The sequence below is a fragment of the Siniperca chuatsi genome, linkage group LG16 (assembly GCF_020085105.1).
Source record: "Siniperca chuatsi isolate FFG_IHB_CAS linkage group LG16, ASM2008510v1, whole genome shotgun sequence".
Classification (NCBI taxonomy): domain Eukaryota; kingdom Metazoa; phylum Chordata; class Actinopteri; order Centrarchiformes; family Sinipercidae; genus Siniperca; species Siniperca chuatsi.
Window position 1 is genome coordinate 571,840 of NC_058057.1, and position 21,433 is coordinate 593,272.

The 21,433-nt window shown below is 41.7% G+C and overlaps 1 protein-coding gene across 7 annotated transcripts in view; it reads right to left on the reverse strand.

Annotated features, from left to right (window-relative positions):
- Positions 1–21,433, reverse strand: part of rad51b (RAD51 paralog B) — a 131,839-nt gene that overhangs the window by 69,607 nt on the left and 40,799 nt on the right. For all 7 annotated transcript variants that reach the window (XR_006374863.1, XM_044168743.1, XM_044168740.1 and 4 more), the window contains 2 exons: positions 7,173–7,291; positions 5,636–5,714 (listed from right to left, as the gene is read on the reverse strand). Coding sequence is in view for 6 of the 7 variants with exons in the window: in XM_044168743.1 (XP_044024678.1) it covers positions 5,636–5,714; positions 7,173–7,291 (198 nt within the window). In the remaining variant the exon portion in view is untranslated. The remainder of the gene's footprint in view (positions 1–5,635; positions 5,715–7,172; positions 7,292–21,433) is intronic.

The following is a 21,433-nucleotide window of genomic DNA, read 5'->3' on the forward strand; positions in this document are numbered from 1 at the left end:
TCTGGACGAAATGGGACTCAGACTGGCCAAGCAACGGGAATAAGAGACTGTTGTGCCCACATCTCTGCAGAGACCTGCTCCATCTACATCCCAAATCAAGCACTCAACGGGTGAACCGGGTTCCAAGCTGACTGAGCACAAGACTCCGGCAAGATGAGGAGGGGGACTCTGTGTTTACAGCGATGATGCTTGGTGCTCAAACGCAGGCAAAGTGGACGGACACTGTCTCACAAATGTCGAGCTTTTTACGTGAAGATGGAAACCATATTATCATCACCGTCTCTATCTGCTGTTTATATTCCACCAGAATGCAGAATCATTTCCTGGGTGTATACATGTATGTATATGTATAACTGTATATATTGTTTTATTTTATATGTTACCCTATTTTTATATGAATTTAATTATCTGTTATGTTCTGTGTGTAGCATGAAGGGACTACAAACTTTCATTTCGTTGTACAATCTTGTGTTGTAAATTGATAAATAAATTACCTTGTACAACTGCATCTGCACAAACCCACACAAACCCACAGTCACATATGAGTAGTATATCAGTAGAAGTCAGGACCTGGTAACACTAATGCAGGCCTCCATCACAACCAGGAGAACTTCTACCTGATGCAAGTGTGACGAGCCATAAGGAGGTGGGAACTGTGCAAGAAAATAATTACGGATTCACCCTTTAAGTGTTCACGCCATGAATGCATGAACAGTGTGTGGCCTCCTGGTCAGAGATTAGGCAGGTGTCTGGCCTGGAATTAAGTCACCCCGAGTTAGCCCCCGGTGTGCTAAAAGCCTGTGCCCCCCAGCTATGTAGAGTCATTCAATATGTCTTCAACCTGAGCCTTCAAAGGGTCCCTGTTCTGTGGAAGACATCTTCCATTGTTCCTGTGCCGAAGATGCCGCGTCCCAGTGGCTCCAAGGACTACAGACCGGTGGCACTGACCTCCCACATAATGAAGACCACAGCATGTTTGTCTGCAGCACTGTGTGTCGGACAGCGTGGTCAGCAACACTGGGGCCCCTCAAGGGACTGTCCTCTCTCCTTCCTCTTCACCATCTACACCACAGACTTCAGCTACCACACAGAGTCCTGCCACCTTCAGAAGTTTTCTGACGATGCTGCTGTGGTGGGATGTATCAGCGGTGGTGATGAGACTGAGTACAGGGCTGTGGTGGGGAACTTTGTCTCATGGTGTGAGCAGAACCATCTGCAGCTCAATGCGACAAAGTCTAAGGAGCTGGTTGTAGACCTACGAAGGACCAAGGCATCAGTGACCCCGGTTTCCATCCAGGGGGTCAGTGTGGACATGGTAGAGGATTACAAGTACCTGGGAGTACACATGGACAATAAACTGGACTGGGCCAAGAACACTCAGGCTGTTTACAGGAAGGGCCAGAGCCGCCTCTATTTTCTGAGGAGGCTGAGGTCCTTCAACATCTGCCGAACAATGCTGAGGATGTTTTATGAGTCTGTGGTGACCAGTGCTATCCTATATGCTGTTGCATGCTGGGGCAGCAGGCTGAGGGTAGCAGACACTAACAGACTCAACAAACTGATCCGTAAGGCCAGTGACATTGTGGGGGTGGAGCTGGACTCTCTGGCGGTGGTGTCAAGCATATATTAGGGGTCAAATAATAGAATATACTGCCCGTCTTAATAGAAGCAGGTCTAGACGCTACAATGAGTTGATCAATCTAATCCACGATGTTGACCAGCAACACTCCTCGGCCCCTACAGCCGACCTCCATAAAAATAGAATAGCATTACAAACTGAATTTGATCTCCTTGCCTCCACGGAAGCAGGAGAGAAATTTCTGAAGTCTAGACAAAACTTTTACGAACATGGAGAGCGAGCAAGTAGGTTACTCTCTCACCAGCTGCGTCAATATTCTGCTGCCAATTTTATTACAAAAATACAAACTGCGGATGGAGTAGTTAAGCTTGACCCCAAAGACATTAATGAGCAATTCAGACTATTTTATTCATCCTTATAGTCTTCAGATAATCCTAGTGATCATGTATTTCTTGACAATGTAACTCTCCCAACTATAGCTGAGGAGGATAAGGCCATCCTTGAACAGCCGATACTTGAAATTGAGATTAGTCAAGCAATTAAATCAATGAAAAATAGAAAGGCACCAGGCCCAGATGGGTATCCAATTGAGTTTTATAAGGCTTTTGCCTCTAAGTTAATACCCTTACTGTGCCTTGTCTATAAGGAACCACTCAAACAAGAGAAGCTGCCTACATCTATGACCCAAGCCACAATATCTGTGCTTCCCAAAAAGGGCAAAGACCCCACTAAATGCGAGTCTTATCGCCCGATCAGCCTACTCACATGTGATTATAAAATACTTACAAAGATTCTGTCCTTAAGATTGGAATCTATAGTACCAAAAATTGTGCATCCTGACCAGACAGGCTTTGTAAAGGGCAGGCAGTCTTTTCACAATTTACGTCGCCTCTTTAACATAATATATTCTAAACATTCGATTCACTTGCCAGAAATTGTGATCTCACTAGATGCACATAAAGCCTTTGATCGAATTGAGTATGGACACCTTTTCAAAACTCTAAGAAATTCGGCTTTGGCCCAGTCTTTGTTTCTTGGATTCGGACTTTATATGCAGCACCCCAAGCTAGAGTGAGGACTAATAACTTTAATTCACAATACTTCACTGTTCAGAGAGGGACATGACAGGGTTGTCTGTTGTCCCCTCTTCTCTTTGATCTGGTCATTGAGCCACTTGCCGTGGCATTGCGATGTAACAACAATATACGGGGTATCACGAGGGGCGGCCTGGTTCATAAAGTGTCATTGTATGCCGATGATTTGCTGATGTTTATATCAGATCCGGAGACTTCAATCCCAGAATGCCTAGACACTATTTCTCAATTTGGTAAATCCTCTGGGTACAAGATTAACCTCACCAAAAGTGTTCTGTTCCCAATTAATGTTCTGGCTCGGAATCAATCCTTTGAATCATACCCATTCAGGACTACAGAGGGCCCCATGACATACCTGGGAGTAAGTGTCACAAGTAGATATAAGGACCTATTTCAAAATAACTTCAAATCAGCCTTAGGACAGATCAAGGAGAATCTTAATCGTTGGTCTACTCTGCCTCTGTCCCTGGCTGGACGTATTAACTCAAAGATGGTAACGCTACCTAAGATCTTATATTTATTCCAAACACTCCTCATTTTCATACCTAAATCATTCTTTAAGGAACTTGACAGGCACATCAGTACATTTATATGGAACAAAACCATACCTCGCGTATGGAAAACAGTTCTCGAGAGACGTAAGGAGAATGCTGGACTAGCTTTACCAAATTTTTTATACTATTATTGGGCTGCAAACATTCACAAATTAGTAATATGGTATGGAGCTTCTATTGATGGGACTAGTCCAAGTTGGTGTCTAATGGAACAGCATTCATGCTCGTCTGTCTCTTTGGCCTCATTGCTCTGTGCTCCACTGCCAGTGGCAGTGGGGGCACATACGGACAATCCTATTGTAAGAGGCAGCTTACGCATATGGACCCAATTTCGCAAACATTTTGGTCACATACAAGCTTTGGTGTCTATGCCTTTGTCCTCAAACTTTCTTTTTAAGCCATCGCTTATAGATACGGCCTTTCTCACCTGGGCTAGAAAAGGCATAAACAGTGTGGGAGATCTTTTTGTAGATGGCACGTTTGTTTCTTTTGACTATTTGGTCAATGAATTAGGTTTACCGAAAACACATTTTTTTTTAGGTATCTTCAGGTCCGTGATTTTGTCCGTTCCCAGTTTCGTACATTCCCCTCAAAACCAAATATCGGTCCTCTTGATCATTGTCTGACGGTCAAACTTCATCTCTCGGGTGGTGTTTCCCAGCTGTATGCTACTATTCAGGCCATGAAATGCCCATCTCTTCTGTCTCGTAAGGTACAGTGGGAGGAGGATCTAAATACAGAATTGACGGATGAAATTTGGCAAAGAGCCATACATAAAATATACACATCGTCTATCTGTGTTAGGCACCGGTTGATACAATTCAAAGTATTTAATCGCCTGCACCTCTCTAGGACCAAATTGGCCAAAATATATCCTAACGTGGATCCTAACTGTACGCATTGTCACCAAGCGCCTGCCTCTCTGGCTCATATGTTCTGGTCATGCCCAAGCATAGGCATATTCTGGTCTGAGATATTTAATACATTTACCTACATTTGTAAAAAGAATATTGATCCAGACCCTATCATTGCAATATTTGGGGTGGTACACAGTAAAGTTGGGGTCTCAAGAGGCCAATCTCAATTAATAGCATTCTCTACATTGTTAGCACGCCGCTTTTCCTGCAGCTCGAAAAGTTAAGAACTACAGTCCAAAATTCAGCAGAACGGTTTCAGAATATATGGCAACCTTTCTTGGATTATTATGAAAATGCATTTGATGCTAATTCTTTAGAATAAAAAATTCAGGTTCTCATCTCCTCTTCTTTTTTGTTTGCTGTGTTGCTGTGTTTTGTTGTTTGCTGTGTTCTGTGTACATTCTCAGTACTTGTACGAACCTTGGATGCAAATCTGTGACGAAAAGAGATATGAGGAATAATGTATACAAAGTATGAGGTTTGTGGATGGGGATGCCTTGTATGACATAAGAGACTGTCTGTTGGTCGGTTTGTGTTTTGTACATTTAAAACAATAAAAACACTTTGAAATAAATAAAAAAAAAATTATTATTGCCTTAAGAGGTTGTGTTTGTGCCGTTCATACTGGGTTCATTCAATGTGTAGGGTGTATGTTGTTGCTTAATAAGGCTGCATCCTTTGTGAGGATGACTAAAAGCTATTGAAAAGGGGGAAAAAAAAGACTTCTGACATATCTTAAATGCCAGGAGAGAGACCCAGCTGGCACTGCTAAAAACAGAAAAAAGTCAAATGTCACAGTAATATAAATTTAATATCAAAACCATACAGAACAACCCATCTTTGGGTGAGTGGACGATACATGATTACTAGATAACAGCTGACAGTTTCATTTTGTAGTTTGGCTAACGTTACCTCAAAAAATTAACATTAATTGACTAAAGCTGATAAAATCTAAAAAATTTGAAGCTTGCTAATAACAATAATCCTGTCCTTGATTTTATGGGGGACAATTAGGTGCATGGAGGTTATAGTGACAGTAGATTTTATGTTTTAAGTGGGTCATTGTCGCTATGTTGCACTGTTCTTTTATACATTTTATCTTGTTTATCAATCCTAAATTTTATTATATAATTTGTGCCCTCTTGAATCTTCCTTTTTTGCCCTAATTTTTGATATATATATATATAGTCTTTTTTCTCTGTGTGTGTGATTTATCTGTGCTTTGGAGACTTCTTGTTTGTTTGATCTTTGATGAGATTCATTTGATAAATGATGATAAATCACTTTGTATGACAGGCATTGCTACATAAACACTGTTTATTAGCTTCATTATAAAGAACATGCAGCCTCCAAATAGAATGAAATTGTTTCATTTTGTAAATGTATGCTTTCATCAAGGTGCTCAACTAAACGCATTATTAAAGCAGGACAGCCACAGTACTGTCTGAAGACTGTGTCTGTGGTCTAAAATGCAGACAGATGTTCACTCACCATCTATACAGATTCCCTGCTTCTGAATGGTGTAGTTCAGCACAGCAAATGGAGCCACGGGGGACTTGGCTATCAATATCTGAAAAACAGTAAGAGAGGGCAATGAAACAAGACAATGAAAGAAAAGTAGAGTGAGTAGTAGTAGTGGTGGCAAAAAGAAAACAACCGGGAAAGAAAGAGTGAGACAGTGAAGGTTTTTTGTTTGTTGTCAAGAGGATGAATTGTGTTACTCATGTCAGCTCACTGAGTTTAGTGTTTTGGACTAATGCATGAGTTAGCTTAACAGCCAAGTTGATCTGAAGATACTAGCAAGGCTATTGTCCCAAAGCATTAAACTCAGCCATCAAGTGAAAACAGGAAGGTGTCAAACTCTCAGAGGTAAAAAGGCTTAGAAGAACCCTTTGTCCTGACTGTGTGTCTTAGGGAACCCCATAGAGTTCCATGTGGAATCCCTTCATACAAGCTTCATGAGCCACCAACTACTAACATTAATTTGGTACAGTCCCTTTAGATCAGGGGTTCATAAACTTTTTTATCCTGCAACCCAAAATTGAATTTTTAAAATTAAAATAAATAAATTAAATTAAAATAAATAAATACAGCGGAGGAAGGTTTTTCTGTGTTTTTTTCCCCAAAAAGTGTATGAAATGATAAAACAATCTTCTCAGCATTAAATCTTTGGCATGACTAGTCCAGCAGCTGGATTGCAAAAAGTCATAGTTTAGTTATGTGCTGGAACTATTTCTTGATGAAAAAGTTTATCCATCTCCCTAGTATTTCTGTGCAGTGGGTCTGGCTATAATGCTGGTTAGATAGATATGGTCTGTGAACACATGTTTTAGTATAGGTCTCTATACAGGCCCAGTGGTCCCAAACCTGGAAGCTCATTCTGATAAGGATGCCTCACTGATGCTGTTGTTCTTCTTGGTAGGACAATCCTTCTGGACCACATGCAGGTCAGTAGTACAGATTTGACAGAACCATGATGTCACAAGAGTTACATTTCTAGTAAATATAGAATATAATAGTGCCAAAAACAAACAAACAGTTACTCTGTGGCATAACACAATCAAGCTTTCTCGTGGAAGAACGAGACTCAGAGTCTACAGCCATGCTAGCGGCTCTTTGAGACTGTACTGACTGGACACAGCGGTGCTGTAAATATACAGTATACTCACATTAGCATTCTAAAATGCACACACTGGTGTGTTGATGTTTAGCTTGTACAATGTTTACCATGTCAACCATCTTAGTTTAGCATGTTAGCATATTAACATTAGCTAATTAACTCTAAATATTAATCCGCTTTCATCCTCTGGGGACCATGAATGTCTGCACAAAATTTCATGGCAATAGTTGCTCAGATATTTCTGTCTGTCTTGATTAAGCCAACAGAACCAAATGATCTGCAAAGAGCAGCAATGAAATACTGAGGCCACCATACTATAGATTCTGTCACAAATAGAATCCACTTTGGGTATGAGCATCAGCCTCAAAGCTCAAGTATAAATGTCCATTGTACAGGTGCATCTCTCACCTGTCTCTGGTATGCGTTCACATACTGAACAATAAGACGTGTGTTGACACTGTGACTCCACGTGTTCCCCAGAGCCGCTGTCACGAATGCAGAATCCACTTCAGTAGGCAGGGAAGATCCTGAAACACACAGCACAGCAGACTGTCTTTGAGCTAAAGATTAAAGGTTTTTATGTGACTTTATGATGAATTAATCATTAATAACGTTAACTAACAAATAATTGACAACGACTTATTGAATAGATGCAGATGAAAATTAGTTTTAAGCTAATAGTAGGAAGGTAAAATACTGCAACTGATCCGGTCCCAAGCAGAACTGAACAGGAACTAACAAAAGGAACAAAATCAAACACTAAAAGCTCCTGTATCCTGTATTTGTGTTTGCCCGACATAACTGAATGAATCTAACTGATAGCAGAAATGCTAATTTTATAGTGACACTGACAAAGAAACAGTATTTTACGTGGATCGGTCACATCATAGCCAATACCTGATCTGCGTAATCCGGTCAGTGTCATCTCCACCTGATTGTTCCTTGGCTATCGGAAAGTACTTTTACGTGAGAAGGCACATTTTAGAAACCAAAACCTGAAGTAGTTGCCTGCAGTTGAAGTGTCTGAGTTCCTAAAAAGCTTCAAGGTTTTTGCAGCTGACTGTGAACTACCATTTTCACCAACAACCTGGTTCAGATTAACGTAGGACGGAGCCAAAACAACCCCATCTATGCAATGTTCCAGGGCACCAATTTAATCAATATACTTGTTGCCAGAGTTTTTCTTCCTCAGATTCTCTGAGCAGACTTTCCCAGCCAGTCCAGCTTCTAGTCACAAGCCTGCCCTTCTAAACTAGGTAGGTAACCACTACTACAATCTGCCTGTTAAACCATTTCTGCTGTGTCATGGCTGAAAACCACCTGCAGCTCATCACAGGGCTCAAAGTTGTTAGACAATAAAAACAACTCCAGCCGTGTGATTGTATTGTTCTGTGCAATCTAATGAGCAACTGTACCCAAAACAACAGTTAAATCATTCAACAACCAGAAACCATGGATTGCCAGAACCATCCGAGATGCCATAAACACACTCACTGCAGCCTACAACTTAGGGCTGCAGTGTGGAAACATGGACAATTATAAAGCAGAGAGCTTAAGAAGAGCAGTAAAGGAGGCAAAAAGGTACTACGGGAACAAAGTGGAAATAAAATTCCAAGAGGGCAATCCCAGAAGAACTTTTATGCTCGCTTTGAGGCCATCGGCAGCCAACATGCAAAAACAGCTGAAGCAGAGATTAATGGATGGGTGGGTGCACCTTTCACACCTACCACCCTTTCTGAGCATGAAGTCAGGAGGGCTTTCAAGCAACTAGCGCCAGTGTTCACAATGATAATCAACCTGTCCCTGGCTCAGTCTGTCATACCCACGTGCTTTAAGAAGTTCACCATCATTCCTGTTGTTGGGATTCAGGTAGCTGGCAGGTTTTGTTATTAGCAAAAATATAAAAGATATTTTTGAAAAATAAAAATATTATGAATATTATCATCAAAATTATTAATATGAATTAATAATTACGGGGCACCACCCTGGAATCAGGGACCAATAACCAAATATGAAAAACAGTCTCAAAGGTGGCTGTCCACCTAAAAATGCTGATATTTAAAGTACTATCGTACATTAATAAGGGTGGACAGTGAGGGTGAATCTGAGCACTGCTAGTCACGACCGGCTGTTATTACAACACGTGTGTGTGTGGAGGTGTGGGTGTGTGTGGGACAATAGAGGGGGGGTGTGAGGGAGACGGCGGACGTGACCACATGGGTCTTTCGTCTCCCACAGAACCAAAATGGCAGGCAGACCCGCGAAACTCAAACATAGGTGCAGAGCCAAAACAGAGGACACGATCTATTTGTCCTCAGGATAGTGTGCAGCTTAGCTGGTTATGCTACCCCGCTATCTGGGTCATTTGAGATGTGTGTGTAAGTGTATATGCACGTGTTAAGGTGTGTGGGTTAGCAGAGAGGAAGGTGAAATAAAGCACACAGAGTTAGACACAAGAAATCTCAAATGCCGTGGCAGTGCACAATAGCTGTTTCTTTATCACACAGGAACCCGGCAGCAAACTTTCATTCGACAACCGTGCTACTGGACTTTGGTCTGATAAAGCACAGTCACTAGCTCCCACAGTGGTTAAAACTAACAAACACAGTTAAATGGTGTTGAGCACAAAAACGCACAGCAAAACAGGACACGGAGGTCTGTTATTTCCCACAATAAGCCTCTTATTTGAGAACACTCTTGGTTAGTGATATAATGCGTCAGTCTATTTGGTTGTCCTCTCAGGCTCGGATACTGACGGAGCTGGGTCCACACTGTTGGCGGGTTCAACGGTGAAACTGTTCCTTCGAGTGGCAGCGAGGGAGCAGCGGTCGACTTTCAGTGGAAGGAGAAACAGTGGCAGTTTTTCTCTCCGTGAAGAAGCGGTAAAACCTGAATCTTTCATATGCAGACACAGGATCGTTATGGGGAATAACAATCAGGATCCAAAAGTGTGTTCAGCAAACACAAAGCAGTCTGTTGCTCATCCAGCAAGTTGAGACTTTCCCTCTGAGTTAAAGTTCACATGAGCGTCTCCTGAAGTAACCAAAGCTATAATGGAAAGACGTCGAGCAGCATTGCATGCTCGGCTTTATGTAGGTGATGACGTCATGCTGTGCACCAGAATTTCCTGCACTGTGGCTGACGTCTCATCCAGTATAAATCCAGTGTTTGGATTCAAGCTGAAATATAGCATCTAGGTGAGAATTAACGGCTGGTGTAGATTTGGTGCCGTTTCCTTTGTTTCCCCACTCAGGCCCCTTGGTCAAGGCATTGCCTTTCCAAACTAGGCCCCTGTCTTTTGTTCCCCCCACATGGTGAGGGCCAAACACTGTGCCCAAGAAAACAAGATTAGCCTGCCTGAACGACTACCGCCGAGTGGCACTCACCTCTGTAGTGATGAAGTGCTTTATAGCTGGTCAAGGATTACATCTGCTCCTCATGACCCAGCACACTGGACCCACTACAGTTTGCCTACCATCCCAACCAGTCAACGGAAGACGCCATAGCACACATCCTCCACACCCCCCTATCTCACCTGGACAAGAAAGGGAGCTATGTGAGATTGCTGTTCACTGACTACAGTTCAGCATTTAATATCATAGTTCCCTCCAGGCTCGTCACAAAGCTCAAGGACTTGGGATTAAACAACTCACTGTGCATGACTTCCTGACGGGCAGACCCAAGGTGGTGATGGTGGGTGGACACACCTCTTCCACCTTGACCCTTAATACTGAAGCATCCCAGGCTAAGTTTTGAGCCCTCTGCTGTACTCCCTGTACACACGACAGGCTAGCCACTTTTGACTCCAACACCATCATCAAGTTTACATAGCTGTGGTGGGCCTGAAGGAAGTAGAGGACCTGACCCGCTGGTGTCAGGACAAGAACATACTCCTGAACATCAGCAAGACTAAGGAGCTGATAGTGGACTTTGGGAAGAAGCAGGGAAGGAACTGCACCCCCTTAATATAAACGGGTTCTCAGTGGAGAGGGTGGACAGCTTCAAGTACCTTGGTCTCCACATCACCGAAGGCCTGAGCTGGGTGCTGCATACTGACTCAGTGGTGAGAAAGGCAAGACTGTTTCACCTCAGACACTTGAGGAAATTCCAGGTAACGCCTCAAATACTGAGGAATTTCTACTTCTGCACCATTGAGAGCGTCTTGATGGGGGAACATCACTGCCTGGTACAGAAACAGCACCGAACAGGACCTCAAGGCTCTGCAAAGAGTGGTTCATTCGACTGAACATACAATAGGCAGTGCTCTACCCTGCCTAAAGGATATTTACACCAGGTGCTGCATGAATAAGGCAAGGAGGATCATTAAGAAACCCAACCACCACAATAATGGCCTTTTCTCCCTGCTGCAGTCGGGAAGAAGGTACCGGATGCACCAGGCCAGCACTGAGAGGCATAGGAAGACCTTCTACCCTCAGACCACTAGGATACTAAATGAGGTCACTGGCTAAGACTGCCCCACTAATCACACACATATATTTATTCATATATTTATTACTATTTCTATTCTATTTAAACACTTTTAATGCACAACTTGAAGGAACTTTTATTTCACTGTGATTGTAACTTATATTGTATGATTACATGTGACAAATCAACAAAACATAAACCTAAACCAACTGGTTAGCACCTGATACGGTTATCAACCCTGGCTGCCTGGATGTGACTCAGTTTCAGTCGTAGTCATCTGGATGCTGTTTTCAGAATCAAAACGTTTCGGCTGCCATCCAGAAGTCATTCTCAATATTGAAAATGGTCTGAGAACTCAGAAATTTAAGCTACTCTGTGTTGCTTAGGCCCTGCCCTCAGGGAGGAGTCTTCCTGAGTGTCTGCTGTTTAATTGGTTTGAAAGAGGAGTCAAAGAAGCCATTTTGTGAAAAAAGAAAACCCCTCTTTAAACAGAAATGGTGGTCTGAGATTCAACTTGCCAACCGTTTACCACAGTGTATTAACACCGTGGTCAAGCCAATCATATGCTAATCAGGTACTTAACAGTGATGAGGGAGGTGCAGCCAGAAAACAATAGGCCTGATTACTGGGCCATCATGGAAACAAAAGAAGGTCAGTTTCAGGTGAAACTAGGCAGGGTAAACAGCAGACACTCAGGAAGACTCCTCCCTGAGGGCAGGGCCTCTTAAGATTAAATTTCTCTGTATTTTCTGGCTTTCGAGGAGGGATGGTCCGTTTGCGGGGCATGGGTTTGGCGGGCTGCCCTTCCAGAGATGGAGGGTAGTCCTGGCATCCTCTTCTCTGCCCTATGCATTTTTCGCTGATCCCGCTCTCTCATCAGCAGGCATCTCTGCTCCCTTCTCTTTTTCTTTTGATGTTAATAATCACCGTTTCATTTTTGATCATTTAGATCTCAAAATAGATGATTACTGTTTAGCAAAACACTAAATGTGCATCTAGCTAGCGCATGTTGTTGTGCTGTAAATTGTGATTGACGTTGTCACCAGTTTATTTTAATTAATCATAAATTTATACTCTCATCATTACAACCTTTTTTAACAAAAAAAAATAAAAATAAATAAATAAATAATTTTGGAAATCATCTCACAACCCCCTGTCCCCCACTCCGCGCCCCCACTTTGGGAACTGCTGCTCTAGAGCAGAGATGTTTTGGGGCTGTCGCTGGGCAACACGGACTTTCAACTCCCTCCAAAGATTTTCTATGGGGTTGAGATCTGGAGACTGGCTAGGCCACTCCAGGACCTTGAAATGCTTCTTACGAAGCCACTCCTTCGTTGTCCGGATGGTGTGATTGGGATCATTGTCATGCTGAAAGACCCAGCCACGTTTCATCTTCAATGCCCTTGCTGATGGAAGGAGGTTTTCACTCAAAATCACGATACATGGCCCCATTTATTCTTTCCTTTACACGGATCAGTCGCCCTGGTCCCTTTGCAGAAAAACAGCCCCAAAGCATGATGTTTCCACCCCCATGGTTCATAGTAGGTATGGTGTTCTTTGGATGCAACTCAGCATTCTTTCTCCTCCAAACACGACAAGTTGAGTTTTTACCAAAAAGTTCTATTTTGGTTTCATCTGACCATACGACATTCTCCCAATCCTCTTCTGGATCATCCAAATGCTCTCTAACAAACTTCAGACGGGCCTGGACATGTACTGGCTTAAGCAGGGGGACACGTCTGGCACTGCAGGATTTGAGTCCCTGGCGGCGTAGTGTGTTACTGATGGTAGCCTTTGTTACTTTGGTCCCAGCTCTCTGCAGGTCATTCACTAGGTCCCCCCATGTGGTTCTGGGATTTTTGCTCACCATTCTTGTGATCATTTTCACCCTACGGGGTGAGATCTTGCATGGAGCCCCAGATCGAGGGAGATTATCAGTGGTCTTGTATGTCTTCCATTTTCTAATACTTGCTCCCACAGTTGATTTCTTCACACCAAGCTGCTTACCTATTGCAGATTCAGTCTTCCCAGCCTGGTGCAGGTCTACCATTTTGTTCTTGGCCATAGTGGAGTTTGGAGTGTGATGGTTGTGGACAGGTGTCTTTTATACTGATAACGAGTTCAAACAGGTGCCAGTAATACAGGTAACGAGTGGAGGACAGAGGAGCCTCTTAAAGAAGTTACAGGTCTGTGAGAGCCAGAAATCTTGCTTGTTTGTAGGTGACCAAATACTTATTTTATTGAAGAATTTACCAATTAATTCATTAAAAATCCTACAATGTGATTTCCTGGATTCTTTCCCCCCATTCTGACTCTCATAGTGGAAGTGTACCTATGATGAAAATTACAGGCCTCTCTCATCTTTTTTAAATGGGAGAACTTGCACAATTGGTGGCTGACTAAATACTTTTTTGCACCACTGTAACCCAGCTTGGACCTAAGGCTGCTCCACTACCCAGCCTACTCCTGGCTAATGTCCAGTTTCAGGAAAATAGAATGGATGAAATGGGACTCAGGCTAACCCAGCAATGGGAAATCAGAGACTGTTGTGCCCATATCTTACAGAGACCTGGCTCCACCACAACATCCCAGATCAAGCAAATACACTCGGCAGGCGGACCATGTTCTGTGCCCACAGAACGCAAGACTCCAGCAAGACGAGGGGAGGCGGACTCTGTGTTTAGTTGATGGACAATGTTTCACAGATGTCGAGGTTTTTTTTTTATGAATGTGTGTGTGTGTGTGTGTGTGTGTGTGTGTGTGCGTCTAGGTCATTCACTGTCCCTCAGGTTGTAGCATGTTGATACATACTGGGCAGCAAGATATGCCCTGTCTCCTTCTCCTTATATATAATTTTGATAGGTCATTTAGCTCTTTGAAATCCAAGATTACAAAGTTGAACTTGTTAAAGTAAATGTTTATTTTATTGAATGTTGTACATTGTAGGAAGAAGTGCATCTCTGTCTCAACCTCACCTGTCGAACAGTGACCACATATTCTATTTTCTTTTGGTTGCCAGGATTTTTTGTGTCTTCCTTTTTTAATTGATAGTTTGTGGTCACTGAGCCTATACTTGTAGGATCTGTCTCTGCTTTCTATCTCTGTCAGTAGAGAGATATTCTGCCAATTCATGTCTTTTTAGGGCCAGATAACATTCTGATCTACTTTGGCTTTTAGTTTCTTCTTTCCAATGTTCCTGTAAATGACCATAAAATCCCCAATCACTGAAGTAGGCCGTCATCTTTACCTCCAACCATAGAGGGCAGTGTTGCCATAGAACTCCTGAAAAAGGCTTTCACAAGAAAGGACTTTATTACTGAACTTGTGCCAAATGTTACTTTGTTTGTTTTGGTTGACTAATAATTCTCGCTGCATACTTAATGTGGACATTGTATTTTTATTTGTTTTATTAAGTGTACTTTTTTACCTCACATGCTTTTATTTTGAAGTCTGGAAAACAAAGTGCAGCGGCACCCTGTGTGTACATTGGCGCACTTTTTACGTGAAGCGCCATTCTGATTTAACGTTACGAGAGAAAGGATAAACCCTTGGGTACTCACTGAACAAATGTTTGTTTTTATAAGGTTTCTTTCTACATCTTAGCTTCTGGCTGAAGGGCACAAGGTACCGTTTTAGTTTTATGTTGTGTGGTAAACTCTGAAGTGTTTGTTTTAGCTATCTCTTTCTTTAGCTAATGTTGTTATTGCCTCTTCAGTGTTTCTCTTGATTTGCACTCCAGATAGATTGTTTACAGTAAATCAGCACTTCATTTGGTAATTTTATATGATTAATTTACATTTTTCTCTCTAAATTGAGATCGTCAGTTTTACCAAAACTAATTAATTGTTAACTCGGGTGTTTCATGTAACATAGTTAACATCGCACTCTAAAAGGAGATTGTTGTAATTAAAACAATTCATATAGGTTATTACATTAGCCAGTTTGCTAAAATGTGATTTATTTACACATTATTTATGATGTAAGCCAATTAATTGCAAATGTGTATTCGTTTATAGATTTATGGATATTTGTATACAATTTGCAGGCAGATGTCTAATGATTGTTTGTTTGTTTTTATTCAGCTCTTACGGTGTTTTTGGAAATTAAATTCTTTATAAAAATCAGTTCCTGAGAGTAAAATGAATCTGTTCAGCCGGGAATGCTACAGTTCCAGGTGTAGGTTTCTTTACATTGCGTTATAATTTGGTTTCCTCTGATTGGTGTTTGGAAAGCAGTGCTGTTGTGAGACTGATCCGAGTGTGTCTGAGGGGGGCAGTTAGTCTCAGCACCAACTGACTGGCTCTTGGGTTTGGAGGGCTTTGGAATGGAGGGGGTCTCGGGGCTGGATATAAGATGATTAAAACATGTGAGCGCTCTTTTCTGAATGTAAATTATCAGTGGGTGTCTGCCTAATTCTGCTCTACATGCATTTGTTGGTGTTTTCCTGTATATGTGTAAAATGTATCTGCAGAATTCTGCATATAAAGATTCTGCTGGATGTTTGTCCCAACGGGTATATGTATACTATGATGACTGACCCATACTTCACTACCATATAGCAATGGGCTGGATGACACTATCAAATATTTTAAGCCAAATTTTAATTGGAATTTGGAAATTATAACATTTTATCTTAATTGCATTTAGAGCTCTTCAAGCTTTTTATTTTAGTGCATTCACTGCCATGTTGAAACTTCCTGGTGCTGTTACGGTTATACCAAGGTAGGTATAACTCATACGGTGTTCAATGATATGATTATTTATGGTAAACTGGTATTTGTTCTCCTGACATCTGGGGCAGAATTATTACTTAATGGATACATACATGTATTGGTAAATATGTAAATAACTGTATATATTGTTTTATTTGTTATTTCTTTTATTTTAAATATTTGGATATATGTTCTATGAGTGTTGTAGGGGCTACAACGTGCATGTCATTGTGCAACCCTGTGTTGTAAAATGACAAATAAATGACCTTGACATCAATAAACCCTGGCATGGGGGGTTTAATATCATAGCTGAAGGATGAGACCTAACAGGATGATGTTTTATTTCACCATTTACCAAGTTCATCAAATCCATTACCTGAGATGTTCTCTATGGGGGTCCAGGTGACAATACTAAAATCAAACAGAATTTTCATTTTCCATTTGTGTGTGTGTAAGATGTATGACAAAATTAAAATGATAATTTACAATGTACTTTTCTTAAGTACTGCAAAATTGAAAATAATATTAAAACTATACTGGCAAATCATTATCAGTGAACTGCCATAATGATAATGAAATATGGATTGGACTTAATTTTCAAATTAGCAGACAAAGTGCAAATATTATCAACAAATCAGCTCTACATAGGGCTGAGTAAGTTACAGCATTACCCATGCCTACTGTGGTATTGAGCTCATTACTGTCATCAAACACTGTTTTGGTTTTCTCGATGCAAATAGACTGCATGGCTGAGTCTCACAGCTCTCACCAATGAATGACGATATGAACCAAAGAAAAAACCCAAATCCTCATTAGAGAGGCTGCAACAGTTTTTATCAGAAAACCATCAATTATTCAATCAATTAATTAATCACAAGTAGTTCACAGGTCTTGTTCACAGGTGAGTGTAAGATGGAGAGTTAGATCAACGGGCGAATTGGGTCAGCGTCACCAAAAATGTGGATAATCTACCAGACTGGCGTAGAGGGAGCTGAGCCTGAAGGTGAAGCTCTCAATTTACCAATCAATCTACTTTCCAAACCTCATCTCTACTCAGGAGCTTTAAGTAGTGACTGAGCTCCTCACCCTGTCTCTTAGGGCAAGCCCAGCCACCCTGCAATCTCATTCTTTCAGACATCCAGAAGCAGCTCAGAGTAGAACTGCTGCTTCTTCTCATCAAAAGATGGTGGTTTAGGCATCTGATTAGGATGCTTCCTGGATGCACCCTTTGGAGGTTTTCCAGGCACATCCAGCTGGGAGGAGACCCCAGGGCAGACCCAGAACATGCGCGAAGGATTATATATCCCATCTGAATTGGGAAAGTCTTTCCATTCACTGCCAGTTTAAGGACTGAACCCACAAGTCTCCAGGCAGAAACTTCTAATCTGTCAGGCCATCACTGAGCTTTCACAGCAAACACATGCCCCACTGCCCGCTGCTTTAATGTTTTTTCCACATGTTAAGCAGGGATCCTGCTTCACTGCTGTCACCATCAGCAACTCTGACATCCTAAAAACATTTCCTCTGGAAATGTGTGAGTCAAGAGAAATGCGACATCATTTGACAGACATGTCCTGTGTAATCGCAGTGAGGGCAGCTGACAGCGTATTTTGAACTACAACAAGGAGGGATCATCTCTCTCACACTCTCCATTTCTGCAAAGATAGTGTGACAAAACAACTAAAAAGGAGCTAAAATCAGGGATTCACTTATTTCAGAGGCAAGGTCAAACATATCTGAAAATGTGATACTGATAATGGATATTCTAATAGGATCAGTATCCTGAGTACTAGACTGATAGGGAGGGATCAATAGAAAGCAAAAAATAGGTTAGGGAGAGTGGTGTGGAGGTTGGAGGATATGGGGGGGTAGAGGCTAGTGGGAAGGAGAGGCAGACAAAATAAACTCCATGTGTGCTTCAGACCTCTGTTCCCTGGAGGATGGCTCTGCTATCAGCCAAACTCCCCCAGCTGGCTAGAGAAGATAAATGCATGAATGACTCTTTCCAGATCAGAGTGTGAGAGCATTGGTTTAATTCTGGAGATGGAAACAGGACTTGACAACTTTTTTGATTTGTGGTTTAAAGCTTAGGTCAAAATCAAATAGTACACCCAAATTTCTGGCAGTGAACTTCACATGTGACCGATGGGGTTTAGGGGACTGAACACTATGATTTCTGATTTTGAGTTATTGAGTTGAAGAAAATGTTGTGCCATCCAAGAGATGACATCACTGAGACAGTATAAAACAGTAGCTAGGCTTTTTGGGTCACCGGGTTTCAGGGAAAGGTATATCTGTGTGTCGTCTGCACAGCAATGAAAAGAGACGTTGTGATGTTGACTGATTTAGCCAAGTGGAAGCATGTAGATAGAAAATAAAATTGGACCGAAAATTGAACCTTGTGGCACACCACAGGTAATGTGAGTTGTAGAGGATGAATAGTTACCTCTGGTGACCGCGTAGGTTCTTTCTGAAAGGTAAGAATAAAACCAACTAAGTGCAGTATCCTTGATGCCAACCCAGGTTTTAAAGCGGTTAATTAAAATGGCAGGAACTACTGTGTCAAAAGCTGCACTTAGGTCTAAAAGAATTAAAATTGCGCTCTCCCCGTCGGCTGCTAAAAGGAGGTTTCTGTGCTATGTGAAAATGTAAATTGTTAAGATCTGAAGGGTCATGGTTAGGTTTCTTTAAAAGAGGTTGGACCACAGCACGTTTAAAAGTAAATGGAAAAACTCCTTATGCTAAAGAGCTATTAATAATCAGTAAATAAGGGGAATAAGGGGAAATAATAAAAATGCAAGTGATGCAGGTTTAAAACTACTAAAATAACTAATATTGTCCCTAATAGCATATGAAACACAACCGGGGGTGGGAGTAACCTGTTGCCTTATAGCATTGACTCTATTTGTAAAAAAAAATGTAAAAACTTCTCACACATCTCTTGTGAGGCATCGGTAAAATAACAGGGGGAGGGGATGATGACTGAGTCTATTACCTTAAATAAAATTCTGGGGTTAGAATGATTTGCTAAAATTAAATTAGAGAATAAGGGTGCTCTTGATTCTTTAACTGCCATTTGATAGTTTTTCATTGCATCGTTCCAAATCTCATAAAAAACATGTAAACCCGTTTTTTCCATTTTCATTCCCTTCTCCTATAGTCTCTTTTTAGTTCTTGGGTGGATTCATTTAGCCAGGGTTGGGGTGTTCTATTTAACTTTTTGTCTTTGTAGGGGGCAACAGAGTCCAGGATAGTCTGACAGGTGTCATTAAAAAGGGAGACCAGCTCCTCTCTGTTCAGATGTGGATTAAAGGCAGTTAAAGAAGCAGCAGGAAAACGTTCAGAAAACTTGCTAGCAGACGCAGAGTTAAAGACCTGGCAGCGGACAGGTGTACTGTGATTAATAGGTAGTTGGGATAAAACCACACTGAATAAAACTGCCTTATGATCAGACACACAGATATACTTTGTCTCAAAGTTGTCAGGGCTGAGACCACTGTACAGAACCAAGTCAAGGGTGTGGCCCTTCGCTTGAGTGGGTTCTTGTATTGCCTGAGTGAGGTTAAAAGATTCCAAAGTATCCATAAAATCAGTGACAAAAGTCTGAGAAGGGCAGCAGAAAAGTATGTTAAAATCACCTAAAATAAGAATTTTATCAAACTTTGATATAAAATGGGATAATAGCTCAGCAAACTCTTGGATAAAAACATTGTTTGGCGTGAGCGGTCTGTAGGTAATTAAAATGATCACTGGATTTTTAGAATTTACCATAAAACCAAGATGTCCAAATGATGTAAAACTACTATTTAAAATGTGAGTGCATTTAAAAACTTTTCTGTAAATAACAGCAACTCCCCCTCCCCTGCCTGACAGCTGGGGTTGATGGAGGTGTATAAAATCAGGCAGGGTTGCTTCAATGAGAGGACTACAGTCTCCCTGGGATAACCAAGTCTCTGTGAAGTATAACTTATTAAAAGTAATAAAATCCTGACATGAGAAATAATTATTATTTAGGGATCTGATAATGAAAAGACCAAAACTCGCAGCATTACAACTGAGGTCAGGTGGTAACAGAGCTGGCCGAAGGATTTGAATTAAGGTGTTATGGTTAGCAGCTGAGGGGTGTGATATTAAGCGTGCCGGAGTGGGTCTTTGATAAGAAATGATGGTGGTTATAAAAGAAGGTATACTAGTCCAGGACCTGTAGGGGGAGCTCTCATGGGAATGCTGAGGTTGTGCCGTAGAGAAAGAGGAAGAGGGGGAATCTGGGGATGTGTGTGTGTGTGAGACGTGAACAGTCAGTCACATGGGAGGGACTGCACCGCATGCTGCAGGTTAGTCGATAGCATTTGGCTGCCCCGCTTGTTGGGATGGATTCTGCCTCTATTGAATAGAGAGGGCCGATCCCAGAACAAGTTAAAATTGGCGCAGTAACTCTCTTATCAGAAGCAGTTTTGAGGAGCAGCAGTAAAGGGCTTAAATCACTGGAGCCTTTGTCACACACAGTCAATAAGGGAGGACTGCAGACAAAGAGAGGCTTTCCACAGCGTGAGAGAGGTCGAGTCCAATCGGGAATCTGGGACAGGAAGAAATTTGCTGTTCACTCACTGCCCTAATGAAACTTAACTGAGCTTGAGCAGGTTTGCAAATAATAGTGGTCTAATCTTAACTTAAGGTCGAGCAGCATGTCTGGGGGGCACGCCAAGCCACGGGGTACAAGGAGTGGATGATAAGAATCCCAATCTTAAGGCCAGAAGAGACTGCTAAATCAACAGTGACCACCACAAGCATCCCAGTGGGACTCTCTTACATGGCTGGACTGCCAGAACCTCTAGCCAGAGTCTTCAAGTCACAGGGAGCCCAGACTTAACACAAACCATTCAACACCTTAAGATCTCTGCTGGTCTACCCTAAAGACAGTAGCCCCCCTGAGAGGAAGACTAGTGGTGTATGACATCATCATGACATGTGTGACAGCTGTGGGGAATACTACATCAGTAAAACAGCAAGGACCCTGTACAAGAGACTGAATGGACACCAGAAACAGACAATATCAGCTGTCATCAGCACGGACTGGGAAGGGGCTAAAGGTCATCGACTAAGGTCAAGACAGAACTTTCACACTCAAGAATGGGATATTTTTAAAGGCACTGTATTGGGATGGAGTGATGAATCTAGAAGTTAAGGACTTTGTTCACTTATCTAAAGTTCAGGAATCATATTGCACCTCATTTGCATTTCCAAAACAAATGATTTAGGAATGTTTCAGGGTATGCTTTACTTTGTTTGATGATGACTGTAAAAACTGACACTGAACACTAAAAGTAGGGTTGGACATTTAAAGCCTCTATAGCCCCTAAAAGAAATGGCATTTAACAAAGGGACTTTCAATACACCTTCTTCCTGACAGAACTTAAGTCAATGACTGTATATAAAAATTATGCAAGCTGTGATGCCAGCTATTTCTTTTGTAATACAGACCTATTTCATCACCAAAAATGTCTTAAACAGGACTGGTTTTAGTAACAT